The 24,972-nt window shown below is 46.6% G+C and overlaps 2 protein-coding genes across 11 annotated transcripts in view; one reads left to right on the top strand and one right to left on the bottom strand.

The window, feature by feature from the left end:
• The window catches only part of LOC310750036 (transient receptor potential cation channel subfamily V member 2-like), a 21,470-nt gene extending 18,646 nt beyond the window's left edge, over nucleotides 1–2,824 (bottom strand). The window contains exon 1 of the mRNA XM_083587621.1: nucleotides 2,358–2,824. The gene's annotated coding sequence lies outside the window, so the exon portion shown is untranslated. The remainder of the gene's footprint in view (nucleotides 1–2,357) is intronic.
• Nucleotides 596–24,972, top strand: LOC310750042 (uncharacterized protein). 10 transcript variants are annotated; one of them, XR_014541923.1, is made up of 20 exons: nucleotides 3,546–3,657; nucleotides 4,572–4,710; nucleotides 5,557–5,702; nucleotides 6,234–6,351; nucleotides 7,075–7,203; nucleotides 8,895–9,124; nucleotides 9,751–9,850; nucleotides 11,888–11,962; nucleotides 12,766–12,905; nucleotides 14,273–14,426; nucleotides 16,831–16,909; nucleotides 17,791–17,880; nucleotides 18,381–18,471; nucleotides 20,496–20,591; nucleotides 20,959–20,987; nucleotides 21,221–21,300; nucleotides 21,671–21,757; nucleotides 22,641–22,906; nucleotides 23,718–23,812; nucleotides 24,734–24,972. XR_014541923.1 is itself a non-coding variant. In XM_083587646.1 (19 exons), the coding sequence occupies exons 2-19, from the start codon at nucleotides 4,620–4,622 to the stop codon at nucleotides 24,908–24,910; spliced, it is 2,007 nt and encodes a 668-aa protein (XP_083443772.1). In that variant the 5' UTR covers nucleotides 596–1,593; nucleotides 4,572–4,619; the 3' UTR covers nucleotides 24,911–24,972. The 10 variants fall into 10 exon arrangements, 7 of the variants coding, with proteins under 7 accessions (XP_083443772.1, XP_083443774.1, XP_083443773.1 ...); XM_083587646.1 differs by lacking the exons at nucleotides 3,546–3,657; nucleotides 22,641–22,906 and adding an exon at nucleotides 596–1,593; XM_083587648.1 differs by lacking the exons at nucleotides 3,546–3,657; nucleotides 22,641–22,906 and adding an exon at nucleotides 1,728–2,275.

The following is a 24,972-nucleotide window of genomic DNA, read 5'->3' as shown; positions in this document are numbered from 1 at the left end:
ATCTGCACAAACTAGCCTGAGCATTAAGATCCTCACTGTAAGCTATGAGCCTGAAACTCCCTGGTTAAAATCTGCCATTCACATGCCAAGGGCGCTGTGAAAGCCCCCATCTCCAGTAACTTGTGCATGCTGCAATGAAATGTCGTGGTGTGTCCTTACCTCCTCACAGGAATGCTCATTTTCAGGGTTCAAGCCAGCCATTATCTCAAAGCAGGATATTCCATTGCCCACCATCCACAACCTGAATTTTCTCTTTTTCTTTTCCAAGTGATATTGAACACCTGTGGCTACTGCGAATGCTCAGTCCTTGGCTGTTGGGGTGAGGGTCTTCCCCTTAAGTGTGTGGGTTTTATTTAATGGACTTCTCCAACTCTTGGGTAAATGGAAATTAGATGTTGGGAAGTGTGATTTAGGTAAATTCACCTTTAAGGCTAAATCTGCACTATACATTGAAATCACAGCGATGCATATAAAGTACATTGCCTATACATTACTACACATTTAAAGCACTATGATATCAGTCTGAACAGCTGTGGTTTTCCCCCAAAGAGTCCTGGGAACTACAGTTTGTTAAGGATGCCAAGAATCATTAGGAGACGCCTATTCCTCTCATAGTGCTACGATTCCCAGAGTGCTTTAACATCAATCCATCTTCCCACGGACCTTTGGGAATTGAAGCTCTTTGAGGAGACTAGGGGTCTCGCAGCAACTCCCAGTCACTCCTAATAAACTACACTTCCCAGAATTCTTTGGGAGAAGCCATCACTGCTTAAAGTGGTCTGGTGCTGCATTAAATGTGTAAGGTAGAGGGAGCCTAAAGGCGAACTGACTCTTGATTTCTCCCCTATTCCAAATGAGACGGATTGTTCTTTCTTTTGTTTGGCAGCCCTGTGACCTGCATCATAACATTTCGATTCTGAACTACTTCATCTTTTTGCTGAGCAATGCTTTGAGAGCCATCTGCAACGACAAGCTTCCGACACACTCAGACAGAAACTCGGAAGAGGATGCGGCTGAGGGCGTTGCCTCCCGAGATGCAGGACCTAATGGAGTTACAAGACAACGGCAGCATTCATTATCAAGAGTGCCTCATGTCACATGCCTGCTGAAAGGGTGTGAGGCTTCAGATATAATTGCAGCGAGCAGGGAAAACGAGGGGGGGCTAGGAGGCTTTTCATGTGAGCCGCACAATCTGATGTTGTGATGACCCCCGGACTTTAAAAAGAGGGTTAAACAAATTCACCAAGGATAAGACTATCAGTGTCTACTAGTAGCCACAATGGCTATATTCTCCTTCCACTGTTGGAGACCTCTCTGAATACCAGTTCCTGGGAACTACAAGGAGGAAGAGTTGCTGTTACGCTCAAGTCCCGCTTATGGGATTCCCAATGGGGGCAGCTGGTTGTCCACTGTGGGAACAGAATGCTGGCCTGATGCAACAACTGGACTCACTTGATGTTCTTAACCTCTTTCAAGTGCTCCAGGGCTCAACTGTGGAACCTGAGAGGCCAAAAAGAGCTTTTTTACAACTATGTGCCACATTTTCGTCATCATCATCACTGAACTGTACCTGGAGCTTTAGGAAGAAAAGAGGTACTGCATGACAGGCATAAATTTGACACATTCAGCATAAACATGCACACAGAGAGAGACTGTTGCTTCACCTCTAGGCCAATTTTCCACCTGAAACTCAATGTTTTCAGTAATCTCTTTTCTAAAGAAAAGGAAAAAAATAAGCCAGAAATATATGCCACTCCTTATTTCAAAGGTCACACCCTAATCTCAGACATGTGGGGGTGGGCATATGGCCTGGATTACTCCATGGCATGGGAAGGGCATTCTGCACAGGATCTGAAACACTCTCATTTTTTGCCTGAGAATAACCAGACTTATGCTTGGAATTTAAAAATGGTCTCATAGCACGATAAGGGGTGGGGGGGTGGGGTGGAGGGAGAACATTTTTCAGTCGCCACGGTCCACCTTCTGGAGACCACCTCGCACTGGTGGTTGTGGCCCGGCGTAAAAGTAAGCAGAGCAACAGATGCAAATCTTCTCTTTGCAAAGGAAGCTGCATATTTCCCACAATAGAAAAGTCAGAGGCTTTTGCATGCATATACCTCTATCCAAGCAACCAAGAGGCATTATGATAGTTCAAGGAGGGCGTGGCCTGGGAGGCTCCTGGGGGCCACATTGAAAGACATGGGGGGCCACATTCACATCCCTGAGGTTCCCCATCCCTGCCACAGACTGGGGACTTTCCCTGGATTAAATTACGGTAAGCTCTGCATGTTTAGTTATACACGAGGCTTGTTGGGGAGGGGAAGGGAGAAGGAAATAATGGTTTATAATGTACTTACTCCACAGAGGGGTTCCACCCGGTCCCAATGCACAGGTCTCCTTTATCCTGCCGAGCAAACGATGCCCCGCAAATGCCAGCAATATTTCAAATGTCAGGCTTTTGGATTCACAACCCCTCCGCTGTTGGGCTGCAGATGCTGATTCTTCTGTTTAAAAAGAATTAAAAGGAAAGGAAAGCAACCTTGGCTTTCATCACTTGCACACCAGCAAAAGATCCATTTTTTCCCCGGCACAGCATTTCTTCCACCCAACCCGATGCAGGACCTGCCGCGTTCTGAAACCCCGTAGCTACTTGCAGACGGTTATGTCGGAGGCAATCTAGAGGAAGTGGTTGTTATCGACTGCCTGTTCCCATAAAGAGAATGACAATTGCATTTAGAAGACTGATGGGTGTGGGAATCGTTCCACGTTTCAGAGATGCCGGAATATTGCTAATATCGGTCTGCTTGCCTCCTGCCAAGGCGGAAAAACAGAGTCACGCAAGGCCCCCGTTGAGAATAAGATTTCCTCCTTTTTTGTTAGTTCCCCTTTGTTCATGCTTGTGGTTTCACCACTCGTGCACATCACAAGTTATCTGGAAATGCCACCCTTTGGGCGGAAAGGCACCAGGCACAGCTACACTCACTGCCAGACCTACGTATTGAGAAAGTAAGTGTGCTTTCCCTCATGCTGATAAATTGAGATGAAAACATGAAAAACACCCCCCCTCCCCTAAGTCAACAGGCCCGGTCCTACTGTTGGGCAGAGTGAGGCAGATGGGGAGGGAGGAATGACTGACACATGGTGCGGGTTCACACAAACCATCTTTTAAAAGGGGCAGGGTTAATTATAAATGTGCTGTTTTTCATTTCACGTATGAATCTCCTTCTGTGAAACAGCTTAAAGTGATTCAACGATTTAAACCCCCCCCCCACTGATAATGTTTTTAATGGAAATTTCAGGTTCAGACTGGTCTAAAAAATAAATAAATATTCACTGTGAAAACTTGTTCAAACAGAAAAAGTCTTGTGTTCTCTGCATGCCACGCAGAAAATTTTTACAATTTAAAGTGATTTAAGAAACGATTTGAAGAAACATCTCTGGGCAGGTAAGAGAGGCAGGTGAAGGTCACCTGATCTCCAACAGCTAAATTTAGCATCAAACAATAACTGTTTCCGGTTTGAAAAAAGGACTGTTGTAGCAACAGATCTCTAAGCGCCGCTTGACTCCTTGTGAGAAAAGCAGTTGAAATTCATGGCTGGTTCCTCAGGTGCTCTGATTTGGCTGCAGAAGGTGCGACTCAGCATTGAGAAGTCACAGGTAGGACAGGTGGGCTGGACTGTCTGCATCTGGGATCTGAGAGGGTCCAGCAACCCTACAGACTGAGATGCAGGTTTCCTGACTTTGCAACAGGGTTGTTTTCAGCGCCTGCCAACTATCGTCATCATCATCACCAATAATAAATAATGATGTGGTTTTGTCCGAAATTTAGCCGCCAAAGCTGTTCTATAAAGGTCATTTCCCCTCTTGCATGTGAAGAGGGTGTTAAATACACTGGAGCAGGGCCAAGGGAAGAAACTGGCAACCCAGGTTGCTCCTGAATCTGCTTGCTTCCCAAACACCCTCATGCCAAGCAGGCAGAAATCCAACTGGCAAAGCTATATCTAGATAGAGATAGAGATAGAGATGTTGTTGTTTAGTCGTGTCCGACTCTTCGTGACCCCCAGGACCAGAGCACGCCAGGCACTCCTGTCTTCCACTGCCTCCCGCAGTTTGGTCAAACTCATGCTGCTCGCTTCGAGAACACTGTCCCACCATCTCGTCCTCTTGTCGTCCCCTTCTCCTTGTGCCCTCCATCTTTCCCAACATCAGGGTCTTTTCCAGGGAGACTTCTCTTCTCATGAGGTGGCCAAAGTATTGGAGCCTCAGCTTCAGGATCTGTCCTTCCAGTGAGCACTCAGGGCTGATTTCCTTCAGAATAGAGAGGTTTGATGATCTTGCAGTCCACGGGGCTCTCAAGAGTCTCCTCCAGCACCATAATTCAAAAGCATCCATTCTTCGGCGATCAGCCTTCTTTATGGTCCAGCTCTCACTTCCATACATCACTACTGGGAAAACCATAGCTTTAACTATACGGACCTTGTTGGCAAGGTGATGTCTCTGCTTTTTAAGATGCTGTCTAGGTTTGTCATAGAGATCTGCAAATGCTGTTTGACTATTTCCCCCTTTATCAGGAATGGGAAGATTTCATTCTGACGCTGTCCGACGCTGTCCAGCAGCAGATGGTTGAGAGCCACATCAATGCCTTGCAGGACCTCTCAGAGGCAGCGAAAGGTTTTGTCCTGGAGAAAGCAGTCAGCGCCATCCAAGGAGGTGAGAGTTTAGGAACCAGGCCAAATAAACAGTTCACTTCTACTGGATTTGCTGTGGGGAGGGAGGGGCTTAAGAAATGCCACACATGCAAGTGAAACCAGAGTTCTCTGGTATCTGCTCAGCTTCTCCCAGGAGCAAGCTATTCAGACTAAGCAGCCAATCCTAAGGGAGAACCACTGTAGGGCCTCCAAGATCCCTTTTAGCTGCCCAGGTCACCTGGTCCTCTTGGGCTAGAGGTCTGGCTATAGTTTCCCTTCCCTGCTATGGAGCAGCAAAGCTCTCAAGAGAGACCTGTGTTCAAATCCTCAGTCACGAAGCACACTGGGTAAACTTGAGTTGTCAATTTCAATTTCTCTCAGTTTCTGTTCTCTTTGCCAAATTTCCTCATCGATTTGCAATTTTTTTTAGAAAAAGAGCCCACCAAATCTCTTTTTAGCACACATCTCTCCTAATAAACACATTTTTGTATGAACTTTTGCCTAATATACATTTTTTTTGCAAGCAATACCCCCCCCCCAGTATAATCCATCTTGATATGACATTTCCACTAATATATGCAATTTTTTTTATGCATGTCCTGCTAATAATATGCATTCAGTGCACATTTGTTTGGTTGGAGCCAACACTGAAAATTTGGAGAAGTGTGAATTTTGAAAGATGGCTGCTTTTGTTCCTATACTATTTCCAGGAGGTGCAAATCAGGTGTGTTAGAACCAAAATGTCAACCAAACCAAATTTCTTCCCTGTCCCTAGAAATGAATCTGCCCCTCCACTTTGCCCCTCCTTGAAAAGGGGAGTTAAGAAAATGTTGTGAAATAATCCACTCATTCTCTGATATTCTTTCAGGTGATGCTTATAAGGCCCTGATGTCGCAGGTTAGCGGCTGCTTAGAGGAACAGATTTATTGCCAGATCGCCCGGGAGATTCAGGATGGAGACAGGAGGGTGAAAAACAAGCCAGCCCTGCTGCTCAGTCACCTCAAGGATGGGGTGGTACGTAGCTTTGCTGCTTTGTATTCTCAGTTGAGGCAGTGTGGGGCTGACACCCACTAGGGCTGGTAGGGTAGAAGGTGTGGAGCCCAACAGTAGGTGGCGCCAGAGCCAATGACAGGAGAGCAAACTTATTCCCGTTTTGTCCTTCTTCCTGCTGACTTCTGCAAGGCGCAACAGTGAGACTAAGGAGGAAGAGGAAAAGGACAGGCAGAGTCAGCCTCTGGACTGATGGAAGCAAGAGGACAGGGCAAGTGAGGGCAGACTGAGGTTGGCAAGGAAGTGCCCCTAAAGGACCCATCAGTCAGATCGTTGGTCCATCTAGCTCAGTATTACCTACACTGACTGGCAGCAGCTCTCCAGTGCTTCAGACGAGCCTTTCCCAGCCCTACCTGGCCAGGGATTGAACCTGGAGCCTTCTGTGTGCAAAACATTTGCTCTAAGCAACTTTGCTACGGTATCCGGTGGTTCAGCTATTGTAGAAAAAGGAGTCTTAATTCAGCCAAGTTCAGTGAGCCAACTCCTTCCTTTCAGATGACCTTGCTGGAGGAACGGCCAGAGCTGCGAGGGAGGCTTTGTTCTCTTTTTAACCAGCCCTTACCTGCCGATTTGCGTCATCTCACCTGGAAGCTTTACCTCTCTAACACGAAGGGTATGACACATATCAGTTCTCTAAAACAGGCAGGCAAACAGCGAAGGCAAGACCTCCAGGTGGCTTGGGCCATGTGGTTTACCTCACCAGTTTGTTTTACTCAGTTTTCCCTTCTGTGAAATGGGTTGCTTTCTTCTCCTTTTGGAGGTGCAAACAGTGGTTTGTTATTTGGAATTAAAACCCACCGTCTACCTGGTAAACAATATTTGGACAACTTACTTGGCCTTTGTGGTTAGCAAAGGTCTGGTTAGCATTGCTTCTGTTTGCATATCTGATAAATGGGAACCATTCCTGGTCAGATTGATGGCTTTTACTTTGGCCTCTGACACCCCTCCTGTCTTGTGTTAGATACTCAGAAAGAGCCAGGCCCCAAACTTTCCCCTTGCCATCCCATCAGAGATGGACCTTTTGGGGTCTTTCCAATGGGAGGTGATCTCTAAGTGAGAAGCAGAAAGCAGCGTGGCAGTGTGGTCCTTATGTATTGACATCTACAGATGGGCCAGAGCAGGATTTGGGTTCAATGACTAACTGGTAATATTAGAAATGGCATCAAAATTGCTTTGCCAAATCCCAGTAAGCTTATCACATCCCCACCATAAATATATGAGGGCATACAACACCATACTGTCACGATTGCATCTCTTTATTTGGTGGCCAGTTTAGTGAAAATGAAATGAAATGCATCAACCATTGCTTTTCTTCTGTTCCTTTTCTCATTCCCAGCAAGGTTAGGTTATCTCTCCCATTTGGCAGCAAACAGAGCCACTTCCCGGAAGGACAGAGAGATCTCTCTGAGGTGCCAAGCCCTGCTGGATTCTGAGCCGACGTTCCAGTCCTTAAAAAACCACAAGGGTAAGAAGAAACCACCACAGGAGTCACACAAAAGTATTAAGGAAAACTGGAGGTGGGATGGGGGGAGTCGGACTCAATTCAGTTTGCATTTAAATGTGAATTTACCAGATTTGCACTTTCTGAAACAATGCATGAACCAAAACAGCCTCTGAAGCTGGAACCTCTCTGAATTTTACAATGCAGATGAGTAATGTGTATAAAGATGCATATAGTGGGGTGAAGTGTGCATATGAATGCATATAAATTGGCAAAAAAATACCATACAAAGCCACATTGTATTAAGGGAACTTAGTTTGGAAGAAGAAAAAGGTGTGTGTTAGGAAGTGTTTAAGAGAAATTCACTCTACAATACTGGGGAATTTTATTGAGGGTTTAAAATAACTAACTGTAGGAATAATGGAGACGACAAGAGGTTGCTGGCAAGCATGCTCCAAGCAAGCTGCCGGCTAGCTCTGCAGAGGCTCCTTTTATTAGCAGAAGTCAACAATTGGAAACAGTAGCGAAACCACCCTGAACTTAACGTATTTCCATCTAAGCACATTTTCAGCGTTAGCAAATACACGTGTCAGCAGGTGTTTCCCTCAGATGTTCCCCCCGATACTTGATTACATCTGCGTCCCTGGTCATGCTCCGGCCACGCGATATGCCTAACAAACAAATTGTGAGAGGACAAAAGGTCGGGGGGGACGACCCTGTTTTCTAGCCAAGAAGGTCAGGGAAAGCAGGTGTAACGCTCCTGGACCTACTGTTGCACGTCTGGTGTGAAGTTTGCCTTCGCAAAGCGGAGCATTACCTTCACAACTAACTAACTAGCTGATGTCGCAATGTGGAGAACTGAACCTAAGATTGGAAGAACGAGGAACTGACAGTGACTTATTTAGCCCAGAAGAATATAAATGAGTCCTTCTGGATCAGACCGGTGTCCCATGTATCCTGTTCTCACAGTGGCCATGCAGATGCCTGTTTTTGAGAAAAGCAAGTGTTCCTTCCCACATGCCTAAGTTGGGATGAAAGGAGGAAGCCAGTAGAGACCACAAACAAGACCATGGGGCATCAGTCCAAAGCCCTCGAGACAGAAAGGATGGTCTATTTCTTTGCTTTCCCTGGGAGGCGCATTTCCAGTTAGCAGAAGCAACATCTCAGTGTGGCTTCATGTATCCATTATACGCAGATATATATTGGGGATCCGTTGCAAGCATCTAGTCCTCATGGATGTGGAAGACTGTCCAAGTCCAACTTCACATGAGTGTGTCTGTGTGTGTTGTTGTCACAACCAGGAAAAAAAGAATGTGGTGATGGAGAGATTCAAGGGTTGGGCTTTCTTTCCAGGTTGCATTTCAGGGTCAGTGCTGAGAAGTGGTTCAATAAGAACAGCCAGCTGAATCTGACCAATGGCCTACCTAGTCCAGCATTCTGTTCTCACAGTGGCCAACCAGATTCCCCAAAGAGAAACCCTCAAGCAAGTCCCAAGCACAAGACCTCTCTCTCTCGTCCCCTGTGGTTTTCAGCTACTGCTATTCAGAAGTATCACTGCCTCCGATTGTGGAGGCCAACCATAACCATCGTGGCAAATAGCCTTTGCCTCCATGAATTTGCCTAGCCTTCTTAAAACTATCTAGGTTGATGGTCATGCTGTGGCAATGAGTTCCATATGTTAACTATGCACTGCTTTTCCAAAAACCTCTCCTTAGTTGCCACACAGTGCCTGCGGAATGTGCTTTCTTATTACCACAAGCTTCAGGGCACCTCCACACCTCTGCGAGACCAAGATTATTTCCTGCCCGTGCCTCTCTTGCAAGTTATTCTGGATTTGGGTTCTTCCACCAGCTCTGTGGAGTCTGTTTCTGCCCTCCTGGTTGAAGAATTTATGTCTCTCAAGAAGCTCCATCCTCAACTTGTTAGACTCTCTGTCTCCGTCCAGGTATCTCCACCTCTCCACCCATTCATATAGGGTTATAAAGAAAGGTAAAGAGACCACTGACCATTAGGTCCAGTCGTGGCCGACTCTGGGGTTGCGGCACTCATCTCGCTTTATTGGCCGAGGGAGCCGGGGACAGCTTCTGGGTCATGTGGCCAGCATGACTGAGCCGCTTCTGGCGAAACCAGAGCAGCGCACGGAAACGCCGTTTACCTTCCCGCCAGAGCGGTACCTATTTATCTACTTGCACTTTGGCATGCTTTCGAACTGCTAGGTTGGCAGGAGCAGGGACCGAACAACGGGAGCTCACCCCGTTGCGGGGATTTGAACTGCCGACCTTCTGATCGGCAAGTCCTAGGCTCTGTGGTTTAACCCACAGCGCCACCCACGTCCCTTATATAGGGTTATAGGACACCCCAATTCCTGCTGAGCCGCGCATAGGATTCCAGCGGCCTTGGCCATCAACCAAGGTCTCCTTCTCCCTGCAAACATCTGGAGGGCAGCAGATTAGGAAGCCTGTTCTATTAAATTAAATTTTATTTAGAACAGCTAATCCAGAATCCAAATGGCACCACTAGACTTTAAGTAAGACTCTCTTGATTTACTATTTGTGGCAAATTTCTGTCTAGGATCCTTCCCGGGTCAGCATAGTGGAAGAAGTTGCCTCCCTGCTGGAGCAGAGAGACAGAGATCTGGCAAGGTTCCTGGAGAGCGTTTATGCACAACCAGGTAAGTTTGCTTTAGGGCGCCACCTCAGTAATCCTGTCACTATAGGGGCATTTCTCTTCCTAAACTTTGGGTGCATGGCCCCTGCGCAAGGTACTCCATTTCGTCCTCAGCAGCTACTGAGTATAGAATCACAGAATCATAGAATCATAGAATCATAGAGTTGGAAGAGACCACAAGGGCCATCGAGTCCAACCCCCTGCCAAGCAGGAAACACCATCAGAGCACTCCTGACATATGGTTGTCAAGCCTCTGCTTAAAGACCTCCAAAGAAGGAGACTCCACCACACTCCTTGGCAGCAAATTCCACTGTCAAACAGCTCTTACTGTCAGGAAGTTCTTCCTAATGTTTAGGTGGAATCTTCTTTCTTGTAGTTTGGATCCATTGCTCCGTGTCCGCTTCTCTGGAGCAGCAGAAAACAACCTTTCTCCCTCCTCTATGTGACATCCTTTTATATATTTGAACATGGCTATCATATCACCCCTTAACCTCCTCTTCTCCAGGCTAAACATGCCCAGCTCCCTTAGCCATTCCTCATAAGGCATCGTTTCCAGGCCTTTGACCATTTTGGTTGCCCTCCTCTGGACACGTTCCAGTTTGTCAGTGTCCTTCTTGAACTGTGGTGCCCAGAACTGGACACAGTACTCCAGGTGAGGTCTGACCAGAGCAGAATACAGTGGCACTATTACTTCCCTTGATCTAGATGCTATACTCCTATTGACTTACAGGACTTGCCAGTATGTTGACTGGCAAGTCCTGGAGTCCTCACCTTCTTAGTGTTCCCCAGTGGCGTAGCGTGGGTTGTCAGCACCTGGGGCAATGCAAGTAATTTGCGCCCCCTAACCCGTGGATTTGCGCCCCGTAACCCGTGGATTTGCGCCCCCTAACCCCCAGATGTTGCGCCCGGTGCGGCCGCCCCCCCCTGCACCCCCCACGCTACGCCACTGGTGTTCCCCCTCTATTTTTGCTTTTCATCTGCAAATTTTGGGGTTTCCCTGAGCTGGCTTACTCTTCCCTCTTGAGTGTGGATGGTGGTTTCTTGGATGCCTAAGTAACGTCACTCACCTTTGAGCACTGAAAATAAAAGGACCACCAATTCTGTATAAGCAAGCTTAACGTCTCTTGGCCAATTTACCCTAAACAAAGATTTGGGATTAGAGGGGAAAGTCCTACTTTCATGATGTTCCTGCTGATGTGAATGCCTTCAGATCCAACTTCTATAGAAGAGATGGGCTTCAATTCACACGGATCTCTGGGAAGAGAGATTGATGGCTAAACCACTCTGGGAATTGTAGCTCTGGGTGCGGAATACGAGTCTCCTAGAAACTCTCATCAGCCTTGGCGAACTACAGTTCCCAGCGTCATTTGGAGGAAGCCATGACAATTGAAAGTAGTAGAAAAAAGACAGTCACGGAACTGAGAAATTGCACAAAACAAACGAAATACCATGAAAATCCCTGAAACAAGAAGTAATTGACTAGAAATATTATCTTGTGGAAATAAACTACCGGTAAATAATAAAAATCAAAAAGTTTAAGGGAAAAATTAGAAAAACCTAAAATTGAACAAAGCCTTAAGGGGTTGCTGGCTACAAACCTCGTTTCACTGAACTATTCAGTTTCCTCAGAAGGAAATAGAAAAATCATAAACCTTAAATGACCAAAATTCAAAAAAAAATTCATAAGGCAACAGATTTTAGATGGTTTGATGGTTTGATGAAGCCTTTTTGATTAAGGCTTTGTTCAATTTTAGGTTTTTCTAATTTTTTCCCTTAAACTTTTTGATTTTTATTATTTAGTTTATTTCCACAAGATAATATTTCTAGTCAATTACTTCTCATTTCAGGGATTTTCATGGTATATCATTTGTTTTGTGCAATGACAATTGAAAGTGGCACCACCAAACTTGGATTTGATATTGAGAATTGTTCCGTCAGCTGCTCTGAGAGCTTCTTGGGACTACAAAGCGGGATGTAAGTGCTGTAAATAAATAATCATCATCATATACTTGTAGAATCCCACATCTTTGCTGTTTTCCAGGGGAAGACTCCAGAGACGCCTTACTCAAGGGACTGAGCCGCATGATCCAGCCGGCTATTGACACTCTGCTCGCTGGTGAGATGCACTTCTTGGCATACCAAAAAAAATAAATAAAAGAAAATCCAAAAACAATTGAACCTGGAGCTGAGACTGGGAATTGGGAGGTTCAGGACCACCAAAAAGGTGTACCACTTCACACTTCACACATCCCATAGTTAAACTAATGACTTCATGCCCTGCAAAGCCTAGTGATGGTCACCAGCTTGGGTGGCTTTAAAAGAGGACTAGGCAGTTCATGGGACACAGGTGGCGCTGGGGGTTAAACCACAGAGCCTAGGACTTGCCGATCAGAAGGTCGGCGGTTCGAATCCCCATGACGGGGTGAGCTCCCGTTGCTCAGTCCCTGCTCCTGCCAACCTAGCAGTTCAAAAGCACATCAAAGTGCAAGTAGATAAATAGGTACCGCTCCGGCGGGAAGGTAAACAGCGTTTCCGTGCGCTGCTCTGGTTCGCCAGAAGCGACTTAGTCATGCTGGCCACATGACCCAGAAGCTGTACGCCGGCTCCCTCAGCCAATAAAGTGAGATGAGCGCCGCAACCCCAGAGTCGGTCACGACTGGACCTAATGGTCAGGGGCCCCTTTACCTTTAACAGCACCTGCTATACTGCTTCACAGCTGTAAAACTAGGTCATGTTATTTGCTCTGGCCCTTAAAGACATACACATCTTGTGAAACAATAATGAAACCTAAAATTTAAAGAAACAATTCAACACTGCTTACAAGGTAGACACTCCACCACGAGCCACAGACCTTCCTGAAGTGTTCGTTATGCCTCAGGGAAGCTAGTGAGATGCTCTTCATCTTTGCTTTGTTTGCAGGCTACTTAAACATGGATACTCTGTTGTACATCTGGGACCAGATTATCCTGGGACTGGAGCAGCTGTCATACAACTGTCTCCCTGTGTTCACCACCATTTTTGTCCTGCTGCTCCGTGGCCGGCTACTCACGTGTCAATCCGTATGTGCAGCCTGATGAAATCTAATGCCACAACTGTTTTACAAAGCATTGTTAGAGTTGTCCAGCAGAACCCCTGATGGGGATCTTGTGCAGAAATGAATTCTCTCCTCCGCAAGAATTGAGTTTCAAAGCTTTGCTGCAGAACAGATTTAATAAGATAAACGTTACAAAATAACCAAGCAATGGGGTCCAGTCCTTCATGCTGTTCAGTAAACGGTCCTCTCTCTGGTCCCAGAGGAAGATCCTAAGCTTGTTCATCACTGCAGAACTTCTCTGCAACCGCTGCTACTAGCCGTCACCAACAAACACACACTGGCTTCTCAAGTTTCCAATTCCAATATAAGGTAGTTTAGCTCACTGAAATGGAAAGATGCCAGCCTTCTCTGACGCTTTTGCCAGAGTGAAACTTCTTGGCCACAGTAAACTTCCCTTTGCAGCATTTTAAATACAATACATTAAAATACCACGTTTTATGTACATTAAACGTGTAACTTCAACAAGTATTGCATTAAATGCTGGAATAATATAGAATTGGTATGGACAAGAATCAGGGGTGAATGGGGCTACATCCTAAGATTATGGAATGTTGTTCTAGTGGAGATCTGTCCATCTGTATGTGGGGGAAAGCTGTAGCTCAGGGGAAGAGTAATTGCCTTCATGCAGAAGAGCTCAGTTCATTCCCTGATATCTCCACGTATAGCTGGGAACAACTCTTGTTTGGAACCCCAAATGCCTTCCTGGGGAGAACATCCTACAAGCAGGGAGCCACCACTGAAAAGGTCCTGTTCTCGTGTCACCACCCTCCAGAAATTCTAACATTCCTATGACTTTCTTACTTCACCATCTTTGCATGTACAATCATATCTTGGTTTTCGAACAGCCTAGTTCTCGGACAGTTTGGCTCCCGAACGATCAAAACCCGGAAGTGACTGTTCCAGTTCTCGAACATTCTTTTGAAAGCTGAATGTCCAACAGGGCTTCCGCAGCTTCCGATTGGCTGCAGGAGCTTCCTGCAGCCAATCAGAAGACGGGCTTTGGTTTTCGAACACTTTGGAAGTTGAATGGACTTCTGGAATGGATTCCGTTCGACTTCCAAGGTATGATTGTATTATCTGTTCTTTATAATGTTTCTTCTAAACTCTGCCATGGATTTAACTTTTTGCTTTTGTGTGGCTTTGTTTTTGAAATTGTTTTAAAATTTGTTTTTAAAATTGTTTCAAAAGCTGCTGCTTTTGGAGGGGGGGAGCAAAAGCCCTTTTGTTTCTAAGAGGATGTTTGTTGTCCCTACCTTTGAGGACACCCTTGGGTGCCCCACCAGCCCCCATTGAGCAGTTTTACCCGCCCACCATCCCTGCCTTTTACTGCAGCCAGTGGAATTGGAAGCAACACTGAAAACCTGGGGACCGTCTCTGCTTGTGCAAGAGTTCCAAGACATGATGGAGAAACACTTCTTTGAAGATTTGTACAGCCAGTTGCTTGGAGGAAACAAGGAACCCGCCCCGATCCATGACCCTACCCAAAGTAAGACCTTGACGGGCGTCTTCTGCTCAGGCTCACTCCTTCCTCTCAGCCTCAAAACATTTACCTGTCAATCAATCAATTTATTATTTTTATTTATTCAGTTTGTATACCGCCCTCGATCTGAGGATCACAGGGCAGTTTGCAACATAAAAATACAAAATAAGAACAGAAAATACATAAGAAAGAAAGAAAGAAACCAATAACAGTCAACAGAAGAAAAATAAATATCAATCAATAAGTACTGTATTTTTCGCCCCATAGGGCGCACCTAGTTTTTTTGGGGGGGGGAAATAAAGAAAAAAAGTTATTTTCCCCCCAGGCACGGGGCTGGGGCGGGGGAAGCCCGAGCTTCCCCCGACCCCAGCCCCCAGAACAGGCTGCTATCCGCAAGCCTAGGGAGCCCGGCGGGAAGTCGCGCCAGTCTCCCCAGGCTTGTGGATATCTGCCTGAAGCCCGGGGTGCGCTCCGCTGCGCTCCCCAGGTTTCGGGCTGCAGGCTGCTGTCCGCAAGCCTTTGGAGCCTGCCGGGAACTCCCGTGGGCTCCCAAGGCTTGCGGAGAGCTTCCTGAAGCCTGCATTTGCCCCATAGGACGCACACACATTTCCCCTTCATTTTTGGAGGGGGAAAAGTGCGTCCTATAGGGCGAAAAATACGGTATATTGTGCTAGCCAAAGGCCAAGACAATTACGTTACAAATACCAAAATACAAACACAGCAGTAATACAGCAAACGTTAATGATATAGGAGAGAAAAATCAGATGTGCCATCAGCTGACTTGAGATGAAAAGTCTGAGTTCCCAAAACAATTTATAGCAATATGATCTAACTTCTCTTCCTAATCTTTTTTTGCAGCCAGCCTGAACAAATACATTTTTCCCACCTTTGTCCCCCAGCAGGTGTAAGGCAACAAACTGCAAAGCAAGATTTTTAAAATACAAAACAATTAACATTTTTTTAAAAAAAGCAGCCAAATAAGAGCCATAATAAAAAGTATGCAAAGCAGCCAAGAGAGCAGACCTAAAGGCTTGGACTGGAGTAGAAGACACCCCTTTGTATCATCCAGAATGATCCCCCAAGCCTATCACAGTATTCTACATACTGCCTATTACGTTCTGTCTCCAGGCAGAGCCAAAGTTAAAAATATAAAACCACAGTAAAATGGTAATTGTTCCATCATAGCAGCAAGCCACTGAAGCAGTATACAAGGTAAGAAGGAAGACTTAAAAGCACACATGAACTCTCTAAAAAAATAAAATCATCTCAGCAAGTATTGTTTGCAAAACTGCTTGGAGGTATCATTTACAATGAAGCAGTATACAGGTTTTGTTAATAAATTAATCAAATTCTCTCCCCCCCCCCCAGCTCCAATCAAGCCATTTCTGCAGACACGCAATTAATATTTCATAAAATGACTGGATCACTCCAGGGAAAGCGTTTTTAAACTAAAATGCCTTTGGCAGGGGCCAAAACATCACAACTCTCTGATATGGGCTAGGTACTGATTCCAGAGGGCTGGTGCTGCAACACTAACAAGTTTGGTTTCTAGGACCTGCTAAGCTTGGGCACCTGTGGGGGCCAAGCATTAGTCTCAGCAATGCCCAATCTCTTGAGATGTGCAGGTGCCGGAATGGGGTAAAGGGGGTGAGATGCATAAAAGATATCTGATAATCATCTCGAGGACACATGGCATGAAACTCTAGTGGCGGGGGGGGGGGGGAAGAGAAGGGGAGAGAGTTTCCAGAGTGCACAGGTACATTTTCAAAACATGCTGGAATTTTATCAGCTTTTGTGCCTGTCATTCCATGTGTCATTCAAAGGTATGGGGCAGGAGAGCCGATCATAGCTGTCAACCATCCCTTATTTGGCGGGAAAGTCCCTTATCCCAGCGCCGTGTCCCGCTGCTGTCCCTTATTGATGATGTCCCTTAAATTTCCCAGGTTTCAAAGGAAGCAGCTCCTCTCCCTCCCTCCCTGCCGGCCAGGGAGGAGGGAGGCTCCAACTGTGTTGCTTGGCTGCGTTGCTCACCCAATAAGGAGTCTAAGAACGACTGGGGGGTGGAGCTTGCATGCCTTGTGCTGATCAAATCGGCCACGTTGCCTGGGGACTCGCCTTTGCTCAGCGCTTCCCAGCGGAGAGGTGACGGTGGTTTTCCTTGCTGCATCCCCATTGCTGGGTTGCTGCACTGTGGGAACCACCGCTTGAGGCTTCGTTTGGCTGCTGGCTGGGCTTTCTGCCTTTGGCTCGGAGGGGCTCAGAAGTTGAACATACCTGTGTTGGGAAAATCCCTTATTTCGGCTGCTGATCCCTTATTTTTGAGGCTGCTGGTCCCTTATTTTCAAATCTGTAAGTTGACAGCTATGTAGCCGATTAACATTCACTTTTTCTCTTTCCCTCCCACTTTGAGCTTTTCCTCCGTGGCGCTACAGAGATTTCCAAGCCGTACCACCTCCAAGGACAAGGCCAGAAGACAGGAGGCAAACAAGGTGCTTAAGGGGCGTCCTCTTGCTCCAGGGCCCCATGAAAGGCACAAGGGAAGGGGGTGCGGCTCAGTATCCTCAGCACCTCCAGGTGGGGCTGGAACGGTCCCCTGCCGGAACCCCTGGAGAGCTGCTTCCAGTCAGTGTAGACAGTACTGAGCTAAATTGACCAAGGGTCTGGTTCTGTTCCTATTTAAATCAGCCCAAGGTTCAGAACCATGAGGACTGGGATCTTGTCGTTTTGTCTCACTTTGCCTAACCGGCAAAGAGCTGACCAGCCCTGGCAAGGACCCAGAACGTACCTAGTGCTTTTTAATCCTTTTTTGCCAATAATAATAATAATAATAATAATAATAATAATAATTTATTTATTTATACCCCACCCATCTGGCTGGGCTTCCCCAGCCACTCTGGGTGGCTTTCAACAGAATATTAAAATAAAATAGTCTATTAAACATTAAAAGCTTCCCTAAACAGGGCTGCCTTCAGATGTCTTCTAAAATTCTGGTCGTTGTTTTTCTCTTTGACATCTGGTGGGAGGGAGTTCCACAGGGTGGGTGCCACTACCGAGAAGGCCCTCTGCCTGGTTCCCTGTAACCTCACTTCTCACAGGTAGGGAACCACCAGAAGGCCCTTGGCGCTGGACCTCAGTGTCCGGGCAGAACAATGGGGGTGGAGATGCTCCTTCAGGTCTACTGGACCGAGGCCTTTTAGGTCAGCACCAGCACTTTGAGTTGTGCTCGGAAACGTATGAATGTGTGCTCATGTCATTCTGGTCCTCTCCCACTCCTTCGGAGCATCGGTGGCATTTTTGAGGCTCACCTGAGGGCACGGAAAGACGGGGAGAGAGAATACATACAGCAAACAGGGCACGTCCTGATTTTCAGAGAGGAGCGCCAGTTGCTGGAAGAGCAACGCCTTGAGAGGGCGCAACAGGAACAGAGACTTCAAAGGTTCAGAGCGGAAGAGCAGAAGAGGTAAGACTTTTCCTGTCAGCAGCATTTACAGTTACCCACATTCTCAGCTAATTCTCAGTCCCCAGCATGGCATCAGTGGCACCCGAAATACTCTTGGCCCATTCTTATTTTTAAATTGAGGGGTTTTTTAATTATGGGGGGGCATTTCTTGGTTGAGATGTTGCCCATTGTTGCTTTGTGGGATGGACTGCATTTCTATCCATGTTTTATTTGTTTGAAAATGCATATAAGTGCTTGGGGAGGTGTGGCAGGGAGCTCAGAGCACCCCAGTTTTTCACTTCTGTGAAATGGGTATATTGTGGTGTTTCTTAGATTTCCAAATGTGCCAGAAAAATTGAGCCAAGAGGCGAGGTAGTACTCTGCTAAGACTTTGCTCCCAGCTGTTTTAATCATTCCACTGAGTACCCTACAGAGAAAGGGCCAGGAGAAATTGGGCACCCATATCTGATTTAATTTCCTGGGAGTTAATCTGCAACATTTTTTTAATAATGGATTTGCAGGCTACAAGACATGAGATTCCTGCAGCTTTTAGAGGAGAATAAGAGAAAATTTGAAATGCAGAAGGTCCATTTGGAAGATCAGCTGTCCCAGGTATTTCCTTCCAACTGTGGAATAAAGATTAAGAGAAACACAATCAATTTACGTAGATGGTTGGGGCTGTCCTGGAGAAAGGGGTGTGTGCCAACCCCACTGGCTTAACCACAGACACCCCGGGTGGGAGACTCTATTCATTACTCTCTCTTGTCCCCTCAGTTCCCCATCTGTAAATTGGGTCTATTAAGGGCACAGCCTCACATAATGAAACACAAATCTGCATAAAAAAGCATAATTGCATTGTGCAGATTAAGCTGAGCTGTACCATTTGAGATTTCATAGCTGCATTCACTAGCATAGCTGGGGGGCATAATAAAAAAACTAAGGTCATATATATATAATAAATGTTCATAAATGTACCAACCAAGCACAAACATAGATATGTGGACCACATGTCTGGAGCAGCACAGGAAGACCGTCCTGAAACCATTTTGACTCCCAAACTGACCAAATGTTTCACTGCAAGGGAGGAGGGGGTGAGGGAACCTTCCCATTGTCTCAGGGATTGGGTAATCACCATCTCAAAGGAATGGGCAGACTACCAGGAAAGGCAATCAGATAAGGCATTATCAGATAACCTGGCAGACAGGAAAAACAACAACGTTCAAATTTCTGTTGTAGACCGCCTTTTCTGTGATGTAGGTATGATGTTTGTGAAGGGTGGTCTTTGGTTACACCCCTTCTGTGATGTATGTATGATGTATGGAGGGGTGGTCTTGAGCTCCAGGGAGGGAATTTAAAATGTCTATATTAGGGCAGGCACGGGAGCACCCTGTTGCAACAGTTTTAATAAAGATCAGGTTTACTAGCTGCTTTGCTTCTCAATATTCTCTGGTTGGCCTCTGTTATTTTCTCCTACCAATAGGGAACCCACATAAGGACTCTATACGGGCTCTTGGATACCCCATAAGGGAATCAGGGCAGATTTTGTTTACAACAGGTGCACTGAGTGGCCACTTACTGCAGGGTGTGTGCTGCAGCGCACCCGAGCCACGTGTCTCTCCTGGGAGTGTCGTGGTGGCTCAGGCACCTGCAGGCACCTGGGCTTGCGTCTGCTTGCCGCCTCCCCTTCAGCTGGAGGGTGGTTGAGGGGGAGGCAGGTGGGCTGAGCAGACTCCATGCAGACTCTGGCACCCAAGCGGCCAGCTATGCCACTGACTGCACTTGAAAAGAATAGACAACCAGGCCTAGAGTCTGGGGAGCTGGAGGACTGTACTACTTTGCCCTGCATTTGGATGCTGAAGGAGGAGGAGAGCTAGGGACACTTGGCCTAGAGGCAGAATAGGACTGTACCACTAGGCTGCTAGACTGGTGACTGGGAGCAGCCACTGAGACCATATAAGACCGGTCTTTAAAGTCCTACACTGGCTCCCAGCACGTTTCCGAGCATAATTCAAAGTGTTGGTGCTGACCTTGAAAGCCCTGAACGGCCTTGGTCCAGTATACCTAAAGGAGTGTCTCCAGCCCCATCACTCAGCGCAGACACTGAGGTCCAAGGCAGAGGGCCTTTGGGCGGTTCCCTTGCTGCAAGAAGCCAAGTTACAGGGAACCAGGCAGAGGGCCTTCTCGGTGGTGGCACCCGCCCTGTGGAACGCCCTCCCACCAGATGTCATAGAGAAAAACAACTACCAGACTTTTAGAAGACATCTGAAGGCAGCCCTGTTTAGGGAAGCTTTTAATGTTTAATAGGTTATTGCATTTTAATATTCTGTTGGAAGCTGCCCAGTGTGGCTGGGGAAACCCAGTCAGATGGGTGGGGTATAAATAATAAATTGTTGTTGTTGTTGTTGTTGTTGTTGTTGTTGTTGTTGTTGTTGTTGTTGTTATTATTATTATTATTATTATTATTATTATTATTATTATTACCACTTTAGCCTGCATTTGGGCACTCAGGAGGCAGGAAGGTGAAGTAGAGTCAATGTACGACAGTACCAATTCAGCCGCCATTCGAGCACTCAGGAGGTATGAAATCTCTCTCCCCCCCTCCGAAGTTTTAACAACTACAATTTGGCACCTTTCAGGAGAGACAGGTCCGCTACGAAATGCAAATGAAGGCAGAGGAACAGATAAGCAGGCTGCAGGCTGAAATGCAGAGACTTGCTGTGGACAGGAAGACGGTAATATTTTATTTTTCAAAATGAAGTTTTGTTTTAATGAGCTCACCCACTGCTAAATACTAATGCCCAGGGAACTTGTAGACGGAAGCAAGGCAGTCCACTGTGATGGAGATGGTTTGCCCAATAGCCTGGAGCTGGGTGTTCCTATACTGGAAAACATGCATCTGTTTTGACAATCTTGCTCACTGTCCCTGCCATGGCAAATGATCAAGTCGGGCTCTGGCTAGCAAGCCTGTCTCTGTTCCAGCATTTTGGATTTCTGCATTTTAACTCCTGTGCCTTGGGTCTTAAAACAAACTTGGGTTCCCCAAGGAGATCCTGTCGCTTACGCAGATTTTAATACTTTCCTTCCATATTTTTCTTGCAGCCTTCACCTGACACCTATTCCGCTGGAAGGTAAGGTTCTGTCCAGGCATGCAAAGGTACACCCCACAACTTAGAAACATAAAGTCAGAATGTGCCCACAGTGATCCCAAAGGGAAGGGGCAGCATAATACTGTTGACTTTGGCAACAGGCCTATTTCCCTTGCATCTGAGAACTGGTGCCTCCCCTTCACAAATGGGCTAAGGGATTTGTAAAAGGGCTTTGCTTTGAAGACTTACTGAGCACCTGATTTCCTGCTTTGCAGTCTCCTCGCCCCTGCACCTTCCCTGCAGTCCCAGACGCCATCTCAGACTTCCCTGCCTCATTTTTGCTTGTCAGACACAGGTTAGTGAAAAGCATTTGCGGGTATTAATCAGGTATTATTGAGATTTGCAATTTGATTCCAACACTCTCCCTAATTGCCTGTGGTGAACAGGAATCACTTCCAGCCAAACAGGTAGGGAAGCTTATTAAACTGACAGATAATTGGATGTGTGCTTTAGATTCTAATGTGCCACAAATGAACAGCATGCGCCTGTGAAAGCAAAGAGGCCTAGCAATTTTTTGTTCTTGTTGACCAGCATATAAACATTTGCAAATCTGAGACTGAAATAACTCTGGATACAGGCAACCTACTGGGCAAAAAAGCAGGATGTTAGGTTAAATAGAGTAATCACATCTCATAATTTGGCTTTTGCATTTCAACCTTTCACAGTTGCTGCACATCAGAAACCCAAAACCGCCGATGGAGACACCATTGCCTTCAAACTGCTGAAGCACATGATGGAGGCAGCCAGCTCAAGTAAGCAGAAGTTGTCTGTAATGCAAATGCTGCCATCTGTGGAACTCACTGCCACTGGATGTCGCTAATACAGTGGTACCTCGGGTTAAGTACTTAATTCGTTATGGAGGTCCGTTCTGAACCTGAAACTGTTCTTAACCTGAGGTACCATTTTAGCTAATGGGGCCTGCCGCTGCCCCGCGATTTCTGTTCTCACCCTGAAGCAAAGTTCTTAACCCGAGGTACTATTTCTGGGTTAGCAGAGTCTGTAACCTGAAGCGTCTGTAACCTGAGGTACCGCTGTACAATGTGTTTTTAAAATGAGCTCCTTCCCTCCCTCTCCCTAATAAAAACAGAAGTCAGGCTGAAAAGGATAAAACGTAACAGCCAGTAGCCAAAAGTGACTGAGACAAAACACGCAGCTGTGTGTAAACTTACTTTAAGTTAATGCAACTAAAATTGAACATTATCAAGCGACACATTCCCTGGGGGTAAAATGTGCCTAGGAGCAGGGACACACATACCGGTTTATAAAATAACAAACAACACAGTGCAGATTGTTGTTTTTCACCCTTTCTCGTTTTCCTAAAACTTTGTTCAGGGTCAAGTTTAAAGGCTTTGGGGACGAAGGCACTGGAGGCTGATCCACTGGGGCAAAAGGGGAACTGCCCCACCAACCTGTTGCCCCCACCTCCCTGCCTTCTTACAACCAGTCCAGGGGGTTGTCTTGCCTGCCCCCTCCCTCCTCCTTAGTCTCAGTGCTGTCCCATGTAGAACTGAGCAGGGAGGAAGATGGGGACAAAACTAGAATTACCTAGTCACTGGCGCTTGCTCTGTCTGCTTTGAGGCTCCTGACCCTTCTCCCACCAGCACTCGTGATGCTCCCTTCATTCTCTTTACCCAGAAACGTCTTAAGGGACGTCACAGATCACAGGCAAGGAACACAAAACGTGTGTGCATGCATTGGGCAGCCTGGAGAGTGAGGCTATCGCCATTTCCATGGAAGATAAGCGACACCTTCTGGTCAGAGATGCAACTATTTCAGTACAATACTCCTTGGTGGAAGACTTGGAGATTCTTTGAGGGTTTATGCTTTGCAGAAGTGGATCCAAACTATTACCATTTTCCATCCTACTAACGTGTCTGTGGGCTGCCTGGAATCCTACTGAGGTAGCATCAATCTGCCAGAAAGTTTCCAGTTTGTAATCTCCATGATCCAGGGTCACCACCCAAACCTGCTGCACTCGTATTGCCTAAGCCAGGGGTCAGAACACTTTTTCAGCAAGGGGCCGGTCCACTGTCCCTCAGACTTTGGGGGGGGCTGGACTATATTTGGGGGGGGATGAAAAAATTCCTATGCCCCACAAATAACCCAGAGATGCATTTTAAATAAAAGGACACATTCTACTCATGCAAAAACATGCTGATTCCCAGACCGTCCGCAGGCCGGATTTAGAAGGCGATTGGGCCGGATCCAGCCCCTGGGCCTTAGTTTGCCTACCCATGGCTTAAGCCATCCAACATTTCACCTGGTAGTTGTTTCATTTTGCGTGGCATGTGTGTGTAGATCTATCAATGCTCAACATCACCCTTTTAGAAAGGGTCAGGAAAAACCTCCATGGAGAACTGGGCTGTCATTGGCTTCTTAGTTGTGATAGCTAAATCAGACCTGCGTGCTGAGAGGCACCCTTATCTCCTAATAGCAGATTTTAGGGATGAACCATAGGGGGCGGCCCTTGCTGTCACGCCCCAATTGTAAGGTCTGGGTGGCAACTGGATGGAGATAGTGCGCTAGATTCGAGCTGCACCTCATCCACCAAGACCATCCCCGTATTCCATCTGAAATTGGAATGAGAAGCTGGACCCTACTAGTTACATTGCGACAGCCTGAGCCACAAACTAGTTAAGTGAGAGCATCATAGATTTAAACAGGTTGCAACCTAGGTGTCTCCTACCCAGAAAGTAATTGTGTTTCTTTTAGTTGTTAACGGTTCGAGCACCGAGGAAAGGGAACGCTTGGATGCAGCCACAAGGGAGCATATTCGGGACTACAATGAAGATGAGAAGAATGCAAAGGTATTTTGAAGCATTCTCTCATTGCCTGCCTTTTATATTTTTATGGTATGGTCCAGCAACAGAAAGGAACAAAGTCCTGCTGGACCAGGCCGATAGCTCATCCAGCCCAGTGTCCTGTGGCCAAGTAGCCTGAGAACAAGGCCTAACAGTAACTCTCCACATTTGTGATTCCCCAGCAACTGGCATTCAGAGGCATTCTGCGCCTGAAAGGATAGATGGAACACAGCCATCAAAGCTAGTAGCCACTGGAAGCCTTAAACCTCCACAGATTTATACCATCTTCCCAATGCATTATTAGGAGGGCCGAGATAGAAAAATTATTCCGAGATTTGTCATTTTTATAGGGATAAAAAGCATGACATACTAGGGGCTGCCACCCCGCTTGCTAACCCCAAGTATCCCTTTGCCCTTCCCCCACACTGGACCAAACCTCCCTCCCTCTACACTTCACGCCTGCCCCAGCTCAGCTGGGCTGGGCTGGGCAGCTGGCCATTCCAGTACCTTATGTAACAATACGTTGTGTATATAAAAGCTTTTTTAGATATCAGGGGCATGACATGAACCTGCTTCCCAACCTGCCTGTACTAATCCAACTCCCCCTACTTTGCCCCACTGACCAGGTACCCAGGCCTAACTCCTTCCCATAGCCTTCTTTTCCTAAGGCCAGGTGTGGGACACACACCGGACAGGCAGAAAGCTGAGGACCGCAGAGCATTGTTTAGTCGTGTCCAACTCTTTGTGATCCCACGGATCAGAGCACGCCACGCGTTATGGATAGTTAAAGATAAAAGCTGCTGTGAGGGCCACATAGCGCTTCCAGGCTTGTGGTGATACCCCTCTGCTTTTCACTTTCTTTACAAGCCACACGAGCGCTTGCGACTGCAACTGCTGCCACAATTCTGTTTCTTGTTGCCTCCATAGATTGAGATGTTTGGTTATGAAATCAGTGAAGATGAAATAAACAACATCCCAGAAGCCAGAAGGAAAGACGTGAGAAAGAAACTAGAGCAGGCACTCCGACGAGGGGCAGAAGCTCGTTACATGGCAGCCAGAGGAAGGGGTTTACCAGCATTTATTACCCACATGGATGTGTTGTGATTGGTGTGCCCTTGTTACACAAGCAGAGCCTTTGGAATCCATAAACCTGGTTAATAATCTGC

This window comes from Podarcis filfolensis, assembly GCF_964270895.1.
Source record: "Podarcis filfolensis genome assembly, chromosome: 15".
Classification (NCBI taxonomy): domain Eukaryota; kingdom Metazoa; phylum Chordata; class Lepidosauria; order Squamata; family Lacertidae; genus Podarcis; species Podarcis filfolensis.
Note: the sequence above shows the minus strand (reverse complement) of the source record. Positions and strands in the feature narration are given on the sequence as shown.

Bases quoted from the DNA above. Each gene is read 5' to 3' on its own strand.
- LOC310750042 (XM_083587643.1), top strand. From the start codon at position 3,592: ATGGCTGGTTCCTCAGGTGCTCTGATTTGGCTGCAGAAGGTGCGACTC. The intron at 11,963-12,765 runs GTGAGATGCACT...CTTTGTTTGCAG, and splicing joins TATTGACACTCTGCTCGCTG to GCTACTTAAACATGGATACT. The intron at 20,988-21,220 runs GTAAGGTTCTGT...CCTGCTTTGCAG, and splicing joins GACACCTATTCCGCTGGAAG to TCTCCTCGCCCCTGCACCTT.